General features: G+C 38.0%; 1 protein-coding gene across 1 annotated transcript in view; it reads left to right on the top strand.

Annotated features, from left to right (window-relative positions):
• CFAP58 (cilia and flagella associated protein 58) overlaps positions 1-18,432 on the top strand; it is a 56,847-nt gene that overhangs the window by 17,446 nt on the left and 20,969 nt on the right. Inside the window, exons 8-15 of the mRNA XM_065639006.1 lie at positions 213-295; positions 1,431-1,622; positions 6,008-6,169; positions 9,436-9,582; positions 13,060-13,200; positions 13,555-13,778; positions 15,823-15,934; positions 17,896-18,000. Coding sequence (XP_065495078.1) covers positions 213-295; positions 1,431-1,622; positions 6,008-6,169; positions 9,436-9,582; positions 13,060-13,200; positions 13,555-13,778; positions 15,823-15,934; positions 17,896-18,000 — 1,166 coding nt within the window. The remainder of the gene's footprint in view (positions 1-212; positions 296-1,430; positions 1,623-6,007; positions 6,170-9,435; positions 9,583-13,059; positions 13,201-13,554; positions 13,779-15,822; positions 15,935-17,895; positions 18,001-18,432) is intronic.

The raw sequence follows: 18,432 nt of genomic DNA, 5'->3' as shown, positions 1-18,432 counted from the left end.
TTACTGTGCCTGAGTTCTTTTAAGTTCTTGTGAGTACCCAAATAAGTATTAACATGATTAGCTGATACCTGAGGTTGAAAAACTTGGTCACAGCTAATCAAACTGTTCATGTACTGTTAAAGCTTTTTAAAAAATCCACTAAGTTGTTTCTGCATTTTTAACAGCTGTACAGTTTGAACCCAGGATTTATTGTCTTTCCTCCTTTTCTCTAGAGTTGGAGGCTGCCAAGAAGCAGGCGGAGATTGACAGGAAAGCTATAGATGAGCTTATGAGGGAAAGAGAGACGATAAGCAAGGTGAGCTTGCATTGGTAATATTGATTAACAAATCTCATGCTTGAGAATGAAATGTCTGTAGTTTAAACACTCACAGCACCACAGAAATGGTGTAGAAAAAAACATTCAAATTTCCTTGAGCAAATGCTTACACTGCTTCTTTTCTGTGCATTTCTTGTGCATAAACACACAAAACCTTTCTAAGTTTTAACATATGAACCGTTATGGAGTTCAAAAATGCCACGTGTGTTCAGCTTTGTTGCAAATCTATTATTTGATATCCAAAGAGTTCATTACATCTGTGCTTTTACGCTCTGTAGCATATGAAGTGTAATATTAATCTAGGCAAACTAAGTCTTTGGTAGTAAAAGAACAAACTGAAATGATGCACCACGTAGCAGCTTGGCAGGCTGTGTTAATACTACTCCTTGCTTTTAGGTCAATTTCTCATACTGATCGTTTTCCACCAGCCCAAGGTTCTTGTGCTGCAGGATAGCATCTCATGTTTACGGGCATTCCTGAAGTGTAATCTAGTAAATTCAGTGCTAAAAGTTGATTTCTGAGGTGCTTTACTTGGTATAGATTCGCTATCCTGTGTTTTGACTCTAGCAGAGACTCAGATTTGGCATGTAACAAATACCTGTTTTGTACAGAGAAAGAAATTTCAAAGTGGGACCAGGGTGCTGATTTTGGAAAGATGATACCATTGTGTTTTCTGTTTAATCCTTATGCATAATTTTAAACCAAGCTTGGTTAATTTACAGTTTGAACTTGCTATTTAGGACATGAGAAGGAAGGGTATTTGGTGTTGTTATTTATTTTACTGTTAGTGGCATGCTTTAGAATCTAGATACATTAAAGCTGGTAAAGTTTTTCCAGTCATTAGTTATATCCACTTGTAAATGATTATATCAGTTTTTTTGTAATGCAGAAACCAGTGTTTTAACTTTAAATCAGAAAAAGCGCTATTTAGCAGCTCTGCTAAAAATATGTTTTTTAATCAGATTTGAGACTCAAGTATTTCAACTGAATGAATTAGATAAAGGGTGATAATATTGGGAAGTCCATAATCCACTTAGACAATGGCATGAATTTGTTATAGTGGTGGCAGTGTTGCCTTTCCAGCTCAAGAGCAATTATTTTCTGTTCCCTGCAGAACTTGGTCAAGGCTACTAGTGCCACTCAGAAGCAGATAGATTTGGTGAAACTCCACGAACAATCGAAGAAGAACTTGGAAGGAGAAATCCAAAATTATAAGAATGAAGCTCAGAAACAAAGAAAGATTATTTACCAATTGGAGAAAGAGAGAGATTGTTTCATCAATGAAGCCAGTGAGCTCAAACAGAAGGTAGGAATAGCTTTTTGTGCAAGTGGTTCTTTCCTGTCTTACACTCAAAACTGTAAAGAAGATATATTCATTTCCTCATGTGCCAGTGGGAGGAAGCTCAGATCACTAGTCTTCATACAGTTTACAAATATTTCTTCTTGTCAGTGCATATTGCCCACTACTGTTTCAGGTCTCTCTGGTGGAACCTCATCAATTGGTGTGTATTCTATGAGACACTTGGAGAACAGCCATGTATTTCTCTTATTCAGTGGTCATTTGGGAAATGAGACTGGGACTGGAGTTCAAACCAAGGCCTCTGACTTCTTCTACCTGAGTCTCACAGTTGAAACTTTTATATGCAGTTGGAAATTAATCTTTGTTCTGTCTTTCCTGCAAAGGACCTTATCTTGCACACTACTGTGTCCTTGAATGGTGTTGAGTCCAGTTGAGAGCTGACAGTACTTGGTATCTTTGTAAGAAACTCAGCATTTTGAAGGATTACTCCCAGTACGTGAAAACATCTGAACACGTTCAGTCTCGCCAGCAAAACAGAAGTTTTCCAGGAACAGCTGTAGAGGAACACTGCGTTAAATTTGTGTTGCCTACTGCCCATTATTATGTACAGTATTATTCCTGAAGGTGTGCTCAGGAACATGGTTTTAATATGTGTCATTAATTGCTGAAGATCACATTGAAGGACCTTCCAAGAAGCTCACTGATTTACTGAGATTAGCTTTCAAGCTGTTTCAACTCACAAGTTATTTGCTGTCTTTTCACTTTAAAATTATCCTCTCCAACTTCATGTGACTGGGGGCGTTTAAATTATTTTTGAACGGTATATGCTTCCTTGTCTGGAATACCTTTTGTCATTTCCCTGGCATAATATTCCATGAAAACGAGATTTGTCTTCATTGCAAAGTTATATTTTGCATTTTTCCCTCATAGTGCATTTCTAACAGTATAGATATGAGTTAAGAATGTTGTAAACTAGGGCCAGGGAGTAATTCATAACACTCAGAACTACAAGGCTCTTGCTTTCAATTCTGATTAGGGTTGCTCACTGTATTTTGAGGGTGAAAATGACATGTTTGCTTGTTTACCTTTTCTTTTTCTTTTTTTTTTTCTCCTGCCACTTTGGTTGCAAATTTTCTGTCACTTCTTATATGGCAGAGCCTCAGTAAATGGGGTTTGACACTTGAGCTGTTTGTATAATGATGCTGGTGTTGTGACTGCAAGTTTCCAAAGGACTTACTCGCTTCCTTGGTTCACTAAAGGAGCAATTCCTGACTCAGTTTGCAGGTGAAGGGCAGCAGGAACAGTTTTGAGCACAGGAGTGAGACAGCAGTCCGGTCCCTGCAGAGGTTCCCTGCATGAAATTACTCATTGTTTGGAAGGATAAGACAGGGCAAAACACAGAGTAGAAGGACAACGTAGGATCAGGATTATTATGTCCACTAGGTAATATTTAGGTTCGGTGTTTGACCTATGCAGATGGGCAACTTGAGAAGCTGTGGTAAAACTACAGGAGCCATTTCACAGCTGGTGGGGAAGGAGCTACTGATGGCCAGTAATCATATGGCTGGTTAGTGCTCTTCTGTCACCTTTTACCATCAAGCCAGCTCTGAAGGCACTTGCTGCACACATTGTGAATTGTGTAAGAGCTGCTGAAGAGCCAAACCCATCTAAGTCTGAAGACTTGTTGGAACTCCTGCATGGCAAGCAGAGCCATGCTGGCTCTGAAAGCAGGCTCGTTATTTACAGCAGGACAGCAAAATCATAATTTACTACCAAGTAACTGATGAACAGAGTCAGCAAAGTTATATCTACAACAGTGAAAGATGTTAGTAGTATGAATTCATGCTACATTTGCTCTTCTAATTGTTGGCCTGGCTGACTGCTCATTTATACCATTTTTAAGCCAGTGTCACTTGTTGAGTAGTCCTACTTCTAGATTAGCCAGCACAAATGAGAAAAAAATCTGGCTCTTTGTTCTTTCTTGTGTAGCATGTATTACTGAGCTACAAATGTTTGTAGAGTATTTCTTTCTTGAATAGAAATTCTTAGATTATTAAATCTTAGTTTCCCTGTGGAAGGTTGAGGCTGCTGAAAAGGAAGCAGTGAAGTATAACCTTCAGTGTCACCTGAAGTGTTCCTTGACTGTGACTTATGAGAGATCACAAAAACAGTTACTAATATGTTGGTTAAAACCAACAAAAAGAACAACGAAACCCACCACAAAAAAACCAAAACAAAACCAACCCCCCCCCAAATAAATGACAATGTTGTTTACAGTTTAACAATATATCCAGGAAAATTAAAAAACATAATTTGTTTTTTAAATTCACATTATCTTTTTGAAAACGTAATGCTCAACAGGCATATCATTAAGACCTTGGCAACAGTTCTCAGAGTGGTTAAAGGTAAGCAAATAAGGATAGCACCATTACCATTATCTTGAGCAGGTTCACTGAACTAAACAGGTAACCAACAGCAGATGATAGTTAAGCATACAGATAAAAAACCTGTCAGGGTAAAGAAGAAAACTATGAATATCTAATACTTTCTGCTTAGCTCTGTCCCCTCAGTGCCAAATCTGAGAGGTGTAGTGTGCAATCAACTAAATCAGAATTGAGGATGCTCAGCCTTCCACAGGGCTCTGTTGGGAAACATTACATGTATCGCTTCTGTGTTTATAAGGGAGACCTATTTGGGTTTAGTCATTCCTGAAAAAGCAGAGTCAGCATCTAGTCTATGAGCACAACTCAGAAAACTTAGTCCATAAGCTTATTGTACTTATATTGTATCAAAACAAAGTAAAGGACTTAAAAATGCAGTGACCTACTTTCAAATCTTGCTCCAGCCTATGATCATCATAGTGCAGACTCAAAACATGCCTTATTGATTTCTTCTCCCTGCTATTACTATTGGCAGGTTGTTTTAACAGAAAAGGAAAAGGTGGGAGTGTGTTATAAACTGAGACTGTGTTTTTGTATTGCACTGTAAGCAGTTTCTGGGATCTTCTGCAGTCAGCTACAAATGTGCTGGAATTGTATTCCTGCTGCTGTAATAAAATTTTCTATATTTAGCTATCCCCTATCTTCAAAGCTGGTTGGAGGTACCTGATAGAATGGTCAATTAATTAAGCTCCTGTCCCATACTTTGATCTCACAAGGCTTTATTGCTAAGCAAGAGACAACTTTGTTGACTGCAAACATTGCAGTCATTGACTATTTGAGGTAAACTTTTTTTTTTGTTCTTCTGCTTTGACAAATGAACATAAATCTTAGCTCAAGCTGCTACCTTCAAAAACAGAGTCAAGAAAACTGAGTATGAAATGCAATTGTAAATGGACTTCTCTCCTGGATTTTGTCCATGTGCTTCCTCAGCTTTTTCTTTAATGCTTGATCTTTTTCCCAGCTTTAAGGGTGGCATTGTTTTTTCCCCTGGGCAGTGAACCTGAAAAATAATGTTCCTGATGTGTACGCTTCTTAATTTTCTTTTTATTTCTTTTAATCTTTTTTCGTTGTAATTTTGGATTCTATTTGAATACTGCTTGTTCGTGTGCCTCAGTTTTCAACTTTGTATGACGGAAGCTTCTTATGTTTTAAAAAAATTAGGAAGCCCATCGTAATGATTAGCAACTATTTATATTTTTGCTCCTTTAATATAGTAAATCTGATGTATTGTTATGGTGGTAACTGTTTAATAAAGATATCTATAAAATTTTGTATTTTCCTTTATTGATACCACATGTGACCCTGTTCTTTCCACTGTCCACAATGCTCCATTCTTTTTAAGTAATCTTCAAATCATTGTTTCTAATCCTTCACAGAAGCAACTAATGTCGATTATCTGTTTATTTAGATCAAGTGTAGGTTACATTAACTGATTTTCTTATTGTCATTATATATCAACTGTTTGTGAACATGTGTTCATTAAAAAACAGTTGGATTGTTAGAATATAAGAGTACATGCAGGGTTTCTTGGAAAATTATGTTTTTATTTATCTTATCATACAGCTGACATCCAAACCAGCATACAAAATCTAGCTTTGCTCTATAAATAACCTAAGGCTATTCTTGATGAAAGCTGTTTATGTTGATTTTATTGAATCTGCTCAATGGCAATATTTGCAGTAGCTTGTTTCTAACTTAAATATGTGCACATATATAAATTTTACTCTTGAACAAAACCTAGATATCAGATTAAAATAAAATGTTCTCCCACATAAGCAATCCAGGAAAGTTAAACTTGTACTTGGACTGAAGTGATTTTTAGCTGTAGCTAAAACTTCGGTTCACAGAGATATGAACTTGTTATCATAGAAGAAAAACACAAACTCTGCCTCATTCTTATAATCTTGTGATGATGACTTAATCATGTTCGCTTCCTTCTTTCTGCTCCAGGTCCTCCAGAACCTGAAAGATATTGAAATACGGGAAATACAGATCTGTGATTATGAGAAGAAAATAGAAGAGTCTGCAATTAAATTAAAACAGCAACAAAACAGCTGTGAAGCTGTGAGAACAGAGAGGAACCTGTACAGTAAACATCTGATGGAAGCTAAGGTAGAAGGATACATTTTTCCTTATGTTTCTCTCTCTGCTCTTGTTTTTTTTTTTTCTGGTCTAGTTTTAATTTGTTAAAAGGAAAGCTCGCTGGGTGAATGGCAGAAGCGGTTTCTTCATTCCTGTGTGTTTTGGGGAAATTAATGTTTTAGGTCCCTGAAAATTTACTTGGAGAGCTTGTATTTGGACTGGAAATAGGAATTCACAGTCATCCTGTGACAATATCCCTGCTTCAAACCACACATAAAATCATGGTATCTGAAGCTACAGAATCATAAAACCCTGTCAGAGAAGAACTGTTTTTCTTTCTATCCTGGCTCCACTCTGTTCTATCCCTTTAGCAGTTGTCTGCATGTATGGAAAATAGGTTATCATGGGAATAAAATTGCCTCCTTAGCCCTGAATGTGTAAGCACGTTACTGTGACTCATGATTTAGAAAGGATAGGGAATGCTTTCCCAGGTGAAATGGAATTTTCTGACAGAACTCAGTGCTTCCACCTCACTTATTCCTTTCAGGGACTGTCGCTTTCCTCAGGTTATGATTCTCTCCATATCTCTTCCTTGGGGATCTCGCAAACAATGCAAGAGAAAGAGAACAGGTCACTTAAGAATATGTTCTGTTATTCTCATGTAAAGATCTAAAATACTACACAAATCCTATTGCAATTGGCAGAGATTGGCACCTTGGACAGCTGTGATTTACAGCTTCAGGTTATTTCAAAATAAGGTTTTATAACATAAACATATATAGTAGATTACAAATGTATATGCTGGTTTGAATAGGTAGGTGTTTTGCTTGAGAAGCAGATGGGAATTAACAGTCCATGTTCATTGACAGGACAAGGGGTAATGGCTTTAAACTGAAAGAGGGTAGATTTGGATTAGATATAAGGATGAAACGCTCCACTGTAAGAGTGGTGAGGCACTGGAACAGGTTGCCCAGTGAAGCTGTAGGCACCCCATCCCTGGAAGTGTTCAAGGCCAGGCTGGATGGGGCTTTGAGCAACCTGCTCTAATGGAAGGTATCCCTGCCCATGGCAGGGGGTTGGAACTAGATGACCTTTAAGGTCCCTTCCAACCCAAACCATTCTGTGATTCTATCCAACTGTGTGCTGAGTTTGATTAGGAATGAACTATTTTGTCCTTTATATTGTATGCTTTACTTGACCTCTGTCTGCTTCTCATCAGTAGACATGGTGTTGGGATTCTTGCCGCTCCCAAACAATCTCTCAGCAGAAATAAAAATTGCAACACTGATGATTTTTTTTCTTATTATAAAAATATAAATTTGCTTACTTATAAAGAACTGGCAGCTATGTGCCAAGTTACAAAATGAAGCAATGAACTCATCAGCCTTTTCAGGTTTTGAATGTTATATGTTGGTATACACAAAGCTGTTAATGGTTCCAGTTGTTAGAGGCTGGTATTTAGACTCTAATAGCTTACTTGGCTTACCATAAAACTCTTTTAGCAAGTCCCATGTGAGAAGACAGCTGACCCCAAAATATCTTTTGGCCAAGGCAATATTATATGTAGCAGTGAAAAAATAGCCATTCATAGGTCAGTAGCAGGTCAGCCAGCTGTGAAAGAAAAAAATAATAATAACAGAAGGCTGTGTTAAAAATTATGGTAAATTATTTTTCCTTTTGGGAAGTAAAGCAAATTTGCACAAGCTTGTTTAGATAAAGCTAGATATATTATTGGATTGCTTAATGTGGAAAGATCCACTGTTGCCCACCTTGCTAGTGGTCTCCAGAATACCATATTCTTCAGCTCAGTGAATTCTCTTAGAAAAGACATGCTGTCTGTCTGTTAATATGATAGAAATATCTGATACATTCATCCTTAAGGTTTCTTTTGGTGTTAGGATCTCATTTGTTTAAGCAAGTTGATCAGGAGACCTGTTCGCAAAAATTGTGTGTTTTTACTGTTCTTCATTAAATAAAGAATTAGGAATGTATTTTGGTGTATGTCTGGGCACCAGTTTTTAAATCTCTCTCATCTTTTACAATATTGGAGAGATTTATACGCTACTTAGCAAAGACAGATTTTAATATGACTTCTGCATTCACAGGCGTGACTGAACATGCAAACAGGTAGGCCTTATGGCATATTGCTACATTTATTTCTGGTTCATTTAATTTGCTGTACATGGGCTGAATAACTGTGGAATCCGGAGGGGGTTTTTTTTTGAGGTCTGTCAGACTACTAATCTGTACTTTCTCAGTACTGTTTATGAAGACTGCCACGACTTAAGATCTTGCTTAAATATGTTAAGCATTTCATGCAAGAAAATATCACTCCTTTGTCAAGTAAATCCACACGTATGGTGGACAGTGTTGAGAGAGCTCTAAGCTACCCTGGTTTTGTACTAAAACAGAATGTATTCACATGAAAGGTTATGATGTCTTCTCTGTGAGAAGGCAGCCTCTGACAGAGGAGTAACAGCTTCTAAAGCTACTTTCATTAGATACAAAAGACCATGTCTGTCTAAGCACTGAATCTATTAGCCTCCATTTCATGACACAACATGTGTCGTCACTTCAATGAGTTAAAACCATTTCTTAATTTTGTATGGGCAGGAACCTCTATGCTGTGAGGAGGAGTGAGTCCTAGTGACCTGATCTCTCTGCATTGCTACCAGGCTTTTTGCTCTGTGTTTTCAGCTTAAAATACATGCTAAATATTCCCATACCAAGGACTTCTCAAGCTCTGAGCACATTCCTTTCCCCCTTGCACCTATGTGCAGGATAGCACATGGGCAAAATAGAGAGAAGCATTTCCTATACTCCCTAGCAGGCATACAAATATCTTACTCATGGGTATGTTCATTTGCCCAAAATCGGCTTCTCTCCAAACATTTGTGCCCAACTGCATAAAGCTTTTTGAAAAAACACATTACTAGGAGCATGAAAACAGATGTGTAGGGTCAGAATCTTATTAATTTGGACTGACTGCTAGTTCTTACCCTGTGTCCAGTGCTTTAAATTAAATGGCTTATTATACTCATAATTTATGACAATTATCTTTGTTGATGTGCCTTTTAAAGGCTTTTGTACAACAATGTCATACTGGCATAAACAAAAAAATCGTAATTTAATGAAACTGTTTTGTTGTGTTGGATTAAAAAGTAATGTCTTGTGATATTTGCAAGAGATCTCTCAAGCACTGTGGTCACGTTTTCCAACATCAAAAGCCTGAACTCCCAAGTACAAACTTCCTCTTTTTTGATCCCTCTTTGTGGTCATACTTCCTGTCCTATTAGGATGAGATAGCAGAAACGAAGAAGAGACTGAAAAGTGTGACACATCAGGTGGATCAACTGAAAGAGGAGATCAGAGAAAAAGATGAAGCCCTTGTGAAAGCACATCTAGAACATCAGCGAACAGAGAAGGAGAAGGAATCATTGAAAGTAAGAGCCTTTACACATACACCTTCTTAAAAAGGATGGTTTCCTTGATTTCACAGACTGCATCATGTTCCTGGGCTGTGATACTTGTTTTGCAGTATTTTACTAAACTGTTCTGTAATTGAAGCACAATTTCTCAGTACCCTTTAGAGGTATTAGTTCCACAAATCTTCTGTGTATCTGACAAATTTAATCTCTGCCTATAATTATAATCAGAAAGGTCCTGGATCATCTGTTCAAAGTTTTAAATCTCCTGGTGAGTGAATGGTTTTAGTAAAAAGTTCATTTTTTTGCTTGCAGAAATGTGGATTTTGCAGATAGCCTGATTCTGGTAAACCTTTTAATATAGACCCTTACAATTCAAGTTTTTATTTTTAAAAACTTTCTTCTCTCTGCTGTTTTTAAATGCAAACCCCATTATATTACACTTCAAAATCTTGTATCCTTGTATGACTAGGAAGCATTATTCTTTAGGGAGTTAGGCAGTGGCTTTTAGTAGATCCCTCTACACAGAAAGTTATTTTAATATTGGGCTATAAAGCAACAGGAATCCATTTTAAATCAAAGGAAATCTGAGCTTGAAGCTCTGATTCTTCTTCTCAGCACTGGCTGCAGCCCATCCTTAGAGAAGCTGTTAGATTTGTGGTGATATCTCAACTCAATTTGCTGCACTCTCAAAAGATTTAAGGTGTTAGTGTCCACAGCAGCTTATTGTTTCTCTTCACTAAGCACTAGAAAAAACAAAACAAAACAAAACCAAACCCCAAAAATCCCCTAAACCAGGAAACAAACAGCACCCCCCAAAAGCAAAAGTCCCCCACCACTTTCCACAATGTTTTCTTTTGTCAGTTTATTGCTATGCTGCAATGACTCCTTGAGTTTTCAGCCCCTCTCAGCACATTACAGTTACGACAAGATGTCAATAGAGCTTTGTAAAAAGGTGATGAATTCATGTTCTTGTACCTGGTCTGTCTCAGAGTTCTATCAGTGATGGAGAAGTCAAACAGCATCTCATTGCCTGTGTGCAGCTTTCTGCCTTAACTACTTCCCAATTCTGCCTCATCACCTCAGAACTGTCTCCCATCCATTTGACAAACATGTGATTGCTACACTGTTTACCCACTCAATTTTTCACTAGCAAGTATGTCCTTACACTGACATCACATTACTGAGTAGCTTCAGGGCATTGTGGTCTTCTACCTGAGTGTCTCTGCTGGATACTGAAGCGGAGGAGAATTCAAAGACAGAGCTGATTGACGCAGGCACAAAAGAACCCAATTATTTGTGTAGCAAGCCGGCTTCAATTTGTCCTGTTTGCACTGATGTGAAGGAAGCAAGCTGTTCCTGGGAAATCAGTTTAAAGAATGCGCTAAAGCGTGGAGGACTGAGATTCATAGGAATGAGATTATACAGACATTGGATTTCTGCTCCCTTCAGTTGGCATAAAGATCCTAAAAATGTGAAATCATGGTAAATGAAACAGAGGAGGCCTGATCCAAGCTACATTAAAACCAGTACAATGCCATCTTTTGGTTTCAGTTGACCTTCATACAGGTTCATGGATCAAATTGCTTTGACAAAGCATCTGAATGTTGAAAAATAAATATCTGAAAGCTGTAAGAGCTGTGGCCCTCCAGGTGTGAGCTGCTGTCAAGTGCTTTCGTATATTTTCATAGATGTTCATGCAGGTATTTTTTTTTAGCATTTTCTAGAAATCTGGAAATCTAGAACCCCTGACTTCTTGTTTCAGCATTCTGTGCCTAGCCCCAGTTATACCTTTTATAAAATTCATACCTTCCTCTAGAAAAAATAAAAACCCCTCTTCACTTACCCTAATATTTCAGAATGTAAACAAGAATTTGGTTTGAGATGCTGGCATAGTTCCCATATAAATTCTTCTTTCTTGCTGAGTGTTCTTTAATTCTTACAAACTCTCTGAACCAACTTCAGATGAGCTGTGCTGATTTACAGTGGTTTCAGACCTGCCCATTTTTTCTGCTTGCACAGTGACTGTGTTTATTAATTTCCTTTGCTCTTACCTAATGTATACAGACCATCATACTGTAGTTTTTAGCATATTTAATCTCATTGAAAGTCCTCTTAGCTTGTGGGGACTTTGTGTGACTTAAAGTATTTATGTTTTTTACTGTACAATGCAGTTCAGATTTATTTTAACTTAGTGCATTCCAGTGAGGAGATTTGTTTATATGAATGTTTGCTGCCAACATCTAATACCACTTCTTGTTTACAACTCGTATTTCTTCTGACATAAGGAGAACATAGAATTTTGATATATTAAAAAAATATTATCCAGCAATGCCAAACGCATGAGCAGTTTTACATTTGTAGACAGCTTTCTCACAGTGTTGATTGCATTTCAATATGAAGTGGCGTACATTTTTATTCGGCTGATGGATTCTGATGAACATCCAACACTGAGTAAGAGAGATATGAGTGTTGTACATATGGGAAAATGAGAATTTTATTAAGGAAAATAAGAAGGGAACAAGCTATTTTATTATGATGATGGAACTCTTCCTGTCTTAAATCAATGTTTTTGCAGGTGCAGCCTTCATCACAGCTTCATTCTTTCAGATTTGGATGATGCTCTTTCTGAAAAGGCAGCTTGAACATCATCCATTATAAGGGTTAGAGTTGTGGCAAGGTCTTTGAGTCAAGGCTTGAAAGTTTTCATATCTGTGAAAATGGACTGTAGTCAGCAAGTTCCATCTTGGATTTAACTAATTGCCTAGCAATGACAGAAATTTTGAGTAATCCAATAAGAATTTATTAGTTTTTATCTACATGCATGCCTTGAATTATAGAGTTCATGACAACTGGGCAGATTCCAGTGTTACTTTATGTTAGTGGTGTGCAGTCACTGGCACAATGCTTTACTCCTCCTGCACTTAGGGACAGCTCCTCTTTTCCCAGTCTTCCTCATCTACACATCCACAAAAAGCCAGTGCTAAACCTCTTTAATTTTGTTCTTCCATGCCTGGTTGTCATCTTTTCCATTAATTCTGAACTGTCTGGAGTTGATGCTAATTTGTATTACATAGCGTAGATTGTTGCCCTTTCCAGCAAGGTGAGCTATCCTTTCTCACATCCCAGCTTGCCTTTGAGCTAGATTTTCATTACATAACAACTCCGTTGAAAAACTTTCCAAACATGACCTGTTTAATTAAAAAAAAAAAAAGCTTCTGAATTACAATTTGAACCACTCTCATAGATAGAAATCCATCCAAATTTCTGTTGTGTATAACATAACAATATCAAAATACTCTTTACAACATTTCTTTATGAGTCTTCATGCTTGCTTGTCTTAGTGATTTGTTCTCAAAACCTAACAAAATATGTACCTCTCAGGAAAACAGGAGAATGTATGAGATTTTAAAAAATCCTAACTCTTAATCCCAGGTTTATGTAATGGGAAATTGTTACTAAGCACAGTTTACCTATATTCTTTGACTTCATCAGGCTGAACTGCTTCAGATGAAAAAACAGGCTCTGGAAACCAAACACTTTATAGAAAATCAGGAGGCAGAAGAGAGAAAACTCCTCAAAATCATTGATGAAGCTGATGCTGAGAGGCTGAAGCAGAAGAAGGAACTCGAGCAGGTAGGAATCTCTGATTTGGCTTTTCAAATACACTGCATTCTGTTCCCTCATTTGTCCAGTCTACTTTTCAGATCAAGATCCTCATCTGCCGTAAATGTGGTATGACTCAAGCTTCATAGTGCCATTGAAACAAAAACGTTAGGATACTGAAGTGAACAGAATATGTAATTTATACTATTGAGGTGATTGAACCCTTATAGGGGAAACTATTAGGCCCTTGCTGTATTTCTTTCACTAATAACAGTGAAACCTCTTAATGCACGTGATTTTTGGCTGATGCAAATATAGTCACAATCCTTTGGGATTGTACTCAGAAACTGTAACTGAGATTATTGCTTTGCCCTGCATGCTTAGGTTATCAACGAGAGAGATATCCTAGGGTCCCAGCTTGTTCGGCGCAATGATGAAGTAGCTCTGCTCTATGAAAAGATAAAAATCCAGCAGTCCGTCTTAAACAAGGGTGAAACCCAATACCGACAGAGAATGGAAGACATCCGACTTCTCAAGCTGGAGACCAAAAAACTTCGGCGGGAGAAGGGAATACTTGGCAGGACTGCAGCTAATGTGGAGGAGCTCAGGTAGAAAAACTGATTGAATACATTTCCATAGTGACTGCATCCATGATTCTGTGTTTGAGACAGAAAGTATGCTTTATGCATGGTAAAGATTTGTATCAACAAACAGTATGCCTTGGAGGAGATTGTTAGATTGTTTGGTTTGACCTCAAACAGAGACTTGATTAAATTCACAGCACAATTTATCAGCGACTAAGAAAATTAAAATACAAGAAGAAGGAAAGGAGGAAAAAAGACATCTTGGGCAAAATTGAAATAGTTTCCATATTTCTCCATGTACGCTGAGGTACTGCCTACAGAATAAAATTGACAGACAGCAGCAGAAGAGTTGTTCATATAGTAGTTTAGTGAGCTACTTCATGGTACCCAAGGCCCAGATTAGTGGAACTGCTTTTTATTAGGCAATCCACAGAGAATGGGGAACATTTGACATATTTATAACAAACCCCTGCACATTTTCAGAGCTCTTTCCTTCCAGACTTACATGTAGATTTGCTCTCTGAGAAAGATTTAGTTAAAGTTTCATTCAAGGTTGTGTTTCTCTAAAACAGAAGTTTAACAGCTCCAGCCTGATTTATCTCCTCCTTCTCTGGCTTAATGTTTCCCTTCTTTTTTTAACCACCCAGTATTTGAGTTATACTCCTTACCTATGGGAAATGATTGTCATTTTCTACAGAATCAGTCTTGGTTTGTAAGAAGAGGTAGCTATGTTTTTAGTAGATAACCGTCATAGTAATTCTATGTAACTACCACAGTTTTGGATGAGATCTTTAGCTTATCTGTATCAGTATAATCCCATGGCTTTCACCAGAGCAAATTAACTTCAGTCCATGGTCGGTCCATTGACTCCAGTGGAATTATGCCAGTTTGATTTGGTGTAACAGAAAAGAGAACTGGGCACAAAACATCAGCAACTGCAGTTTTCATCGACTAACTGCAGACAGGAATAGGATTTGAACTTGCTGCCCAAATGCATTCAGCTGTAAGTCTGTTACAGTATTGAAATGCAGTGATGGTATTGAAGTGTAGTGCGATGCATGCCGTGATGGGTGGGTCAATTCTTGCTAACTGCAGCAGCAATCGCATACTTTAATGAAGTCCAAAACCATCATGAAAACTGCCTGACGAAAGACTCCATTTATCACTTGTGCTGCTAATTAGCTTTCTTGATTTGCCAATTGGAGATGTGGGTTTTTTCCTTTTCCATAACCTTGTCTTACCTCACAGTTAAAAAAAAGGCCTTTTTCTTTCTATTGAGCTAAATGCAACTCCAAGCTTAGCAGGAAATGATTCAGTGGGAGAGTAGGTACATGATGATCCTCCCCTCTCCTTCCCCTTGAGAACATACAGGTTCCACCCACCAAAGTGATAAGGTTGGACCATTGTAGAATGTGCCTTTTTTTTGTCCTGCCCCTTGACCCTCCCATCCCCACCATAGGAGTGTAGTTGTCACAGCATCTTGGGAATGCTCAATCCATTTTAAGTTCAGCAACAAATCACTCCTGAAATTCCTTGAGGAGAGGTAGTAAAAGAAATCAAACTTGTGTACTCTAAAGAACAGTGCCCATCATACTTAGATCCTAGAGTATGTTTTATTTACTGGATTGTGTGAGCCATGTAGATTTAAAACCTTCTTTCAAACACAGGCTGTCAGATTCAATACAGAGGTAACTGGGTATGACTCCATAACTCTAGCTGAATTAACTGGCCTTAATGCACATGGGAGCATGTGAGCATAGAGATCCAGTAGATGTGAAGTAGATTCCCCAGGAACTGATGAAAAGTCCCTTTTTTGAGCCATTCTTACTAAAGTGAGGGAAGAGGTCTGTGTTATGGTTCCACCTGTATGGTGCTATTGATGTTGACTGTTAATCAGAAGAGTCACTTTGCCAGTGCTGTAGTGCATGGGAGAATGGTTTGTTAATGTTTATTAGTGCTCTGGTCACATTGATGTGGTTTTGGTGTGTTGTTTGTGGTTTGGTGGGGGGGGTTTTTGGTGGGTTTTTTTTTTGTTTTTTTGGTTTTTTTTTTTAATGCTGATCTTAAGACAGGAGGTTCAACACATGCGGAAGGAACTGTTGAGGGAACAGACTCGGTGCAAAGTTTTGGAAGAAGAACTGGAGAATCCCTTGAATGTTCACAGATGGAGAAAATTAGAGGTGATGTGTCAGCATTTCAAGTTCCCAAAGCCCGTATTACCAAATCAGTGACACAGTACAAAGCGTTATTTCGTTTACTGTTATGCAAATTATGTGGAGGGGCAGGCAGACTGAAATTTCCATAGTACTAGTGGAATGGTTAACTGCTGAATGGTTTCTTTGCACAATGCAATCAGTGTTATTTCTGTGTCACTTTCTCAATGAAAAGTTGCAGAGGGGTTTGTAAAGAGCCCATCAAATGCTAAAGGGAATAAGAATGCAGAAGGTGAATTTAGAAGTGGGTGATCCCTTAACATGGATGATGAGAAAGAGGATGACAGGAGAAAAATACAATCCTACTCTCACATCTTGCTAATTGGTATAAGGGAAGAAAGCCAGAATTAGAGAATCATAGAACAGGTAGACTGTAGAATGGGCAGACGTGAAGTCAGAAGGTAAATTACATTTGTGAGAAAAGGAAAAGGCTTCCACATAAACAGTGGTGGCCTCCCAAAGATAACTATTTCAGGCAATACGAGTTCGACTGTTATGTAAACAGCAAATCTAAATTTTCACACTATTTGAACCTGCCAACTGAAGGGGAAAAATAAAAAATCTGTCAAGCACAGACCAAATATATGACCACCAATTGGCATCACTGGGTATTTTCAAAGTAAGTCAGAGCCAGCTGAGATATGTCTGTTGCATGGATCTCTGATCTGATGCCAGCTTGGGTTGTTTATTTGCTCTAATAATGAGGGGTAACATGCTAGTCCCTGCTGAAACAGACCTGAATATTTTGGCTGTGCTTACTAGCATGATAGTTAATTTCTGATATTTCTAGGCTGAGCTTAAAGCACAGCTTAAGCACAGCTTAAAGCTGTGTGGTTAGCTTTTCTTATGGAAGGAAGGTAAAATGCAGGATGCTGAACCAGGTTAAAGACATCTAGGTACAATCTCCAGCAGCACCTTATAATAAAAGAAAATCAGGCCAGTCAAAACATTCAGGGTTAGGAAAATGAATATACGAAGAGACTGATAATGGGAAGTGACATCTTTCCATTCTAGGTCACCGATTCATATTTGGAACACAGAAAGTCCAGCAGATGGCAAGATCCATATGAAATAATCCTAATGGGTTTTTTGTTCGAATCCTAATGAACAAACATCCTCATATCACTGCAGTTGTCGCAAATCGGCACCATGATTGGGTAGCACTGTGAGGAAAGAAAAATCAAGGACTGAATGGGTCATGGAGACTGAACCTACTTTTTAGTCTGTTTTACCAGGAAATGATGCTGAATTGATGCTGTGTTGTGAGCACTGCATGAGCATCTGTATTAGTGTTCCATTTATATTTGAACTGATTGGTCAATTTAGATAAAATCAGCTAAAAGATTAAGAGCCACGAGATGCCAAGTTCCCTATAAGCTCAAATATACAGAGGGCAGGACTTTACTTGAGCCTTTACTGCAGTGTGAGTTTAATCCTTATGAGACATAACAAGAGAGGACAAACCTTCCTTTCCATAAAACTCAACTGTCACTGTTTGAAGTTCTTAAAACAGGGGGAAGTACTTGCACTGCTCTTCATTTGTCAGCGGGCAGTTTTAGTTTCTGCTAAAACCAATATACTAACCTCCTTTTGCTTCCCTGCCATGTGGTTCTACCAATCTTTGTTGGTTTGGGGGTTAAGCTCTGAAGGATTATTATTTATGTTATTTGTTTTGAGGAGGATTTATGAGGATAATGGCATTAAACATGAACATGCTCCAACTGATCTTCAGGAGGTAGAGATTACAGGATTGCTTGTCTACCTGCTGTTTAAAAAAAAAAAAAACAAACAAAAAACCCCAAACAACACTCTTCCTCTCCCCATTTGGTACTTGTCACTTTTGAACACTTAGATATCATGGTTTTCATCTGCAAACAAGAAACACAAACTCGTTGTATAATTTTTGAGATTGCTTTGCTCTTGTCTAGGCCAGCGACCCAAGTACCTATGAGCTGATTCAGAAAATACACAGACTACAGAAGCAGCTTATCAGCAAGACAGGTGAAGTGATAGAGAAAGAATTGCTCCTTCAGGTACTGCACATCATTATTTTGTTGTATCTTATTAACGTATTTGACTTACCTTGCATTCTCTGTCTACTCAGATGTGCTTCCTCAATGTTACTTAGATGGATGACTTTGAATTTCTTTTGCGTGCCCCTTAGATAGCTTTAGATGGCAGCACTGACTCACTGAAAGAGAACAAATAGCATCTGACTAGTTGATTTTTACATTCTGGTTACTGATACCTGGACAACTCTTGAAAATAAAACTAAAGGTTTGCTTTAGTTTGTTCATGTCATAAATTAGTCTTCAAGTCAGTGTTAGACTTTTGGAAAGGCTTTTTTGTCCTTTTAAACAGGCCTGTTATGACCAGAACATGAATGAAAATCCTTGTTTGATTCTATTTGTGTGTACCTTGGCTTTTGGCAGAAGGAGTTTGTGTGATTCAGATATGTTGCTGTC

The sequence above is a fragment of the Caloenas nicobarica genome, chromosome 7 (genome assembly GCF_036013445.1).
Source record: "Caloenas nicobarica isolate bCalNic1 chromosome 7, bCalNic1.hap1, whole genome shotgun sequence".
Taxonomy (NCBI): Eukaryota; Metazoa; Chordata; class Aves; order Columbiformes; family Columbidae; genus Caloenas; species Caloenas nicobarica.
The sequence above is the reverse complement of the archived record's forward strand: the minus strand, read 5'-3'. Positions and strand labels throughout refer to the sequence as shown.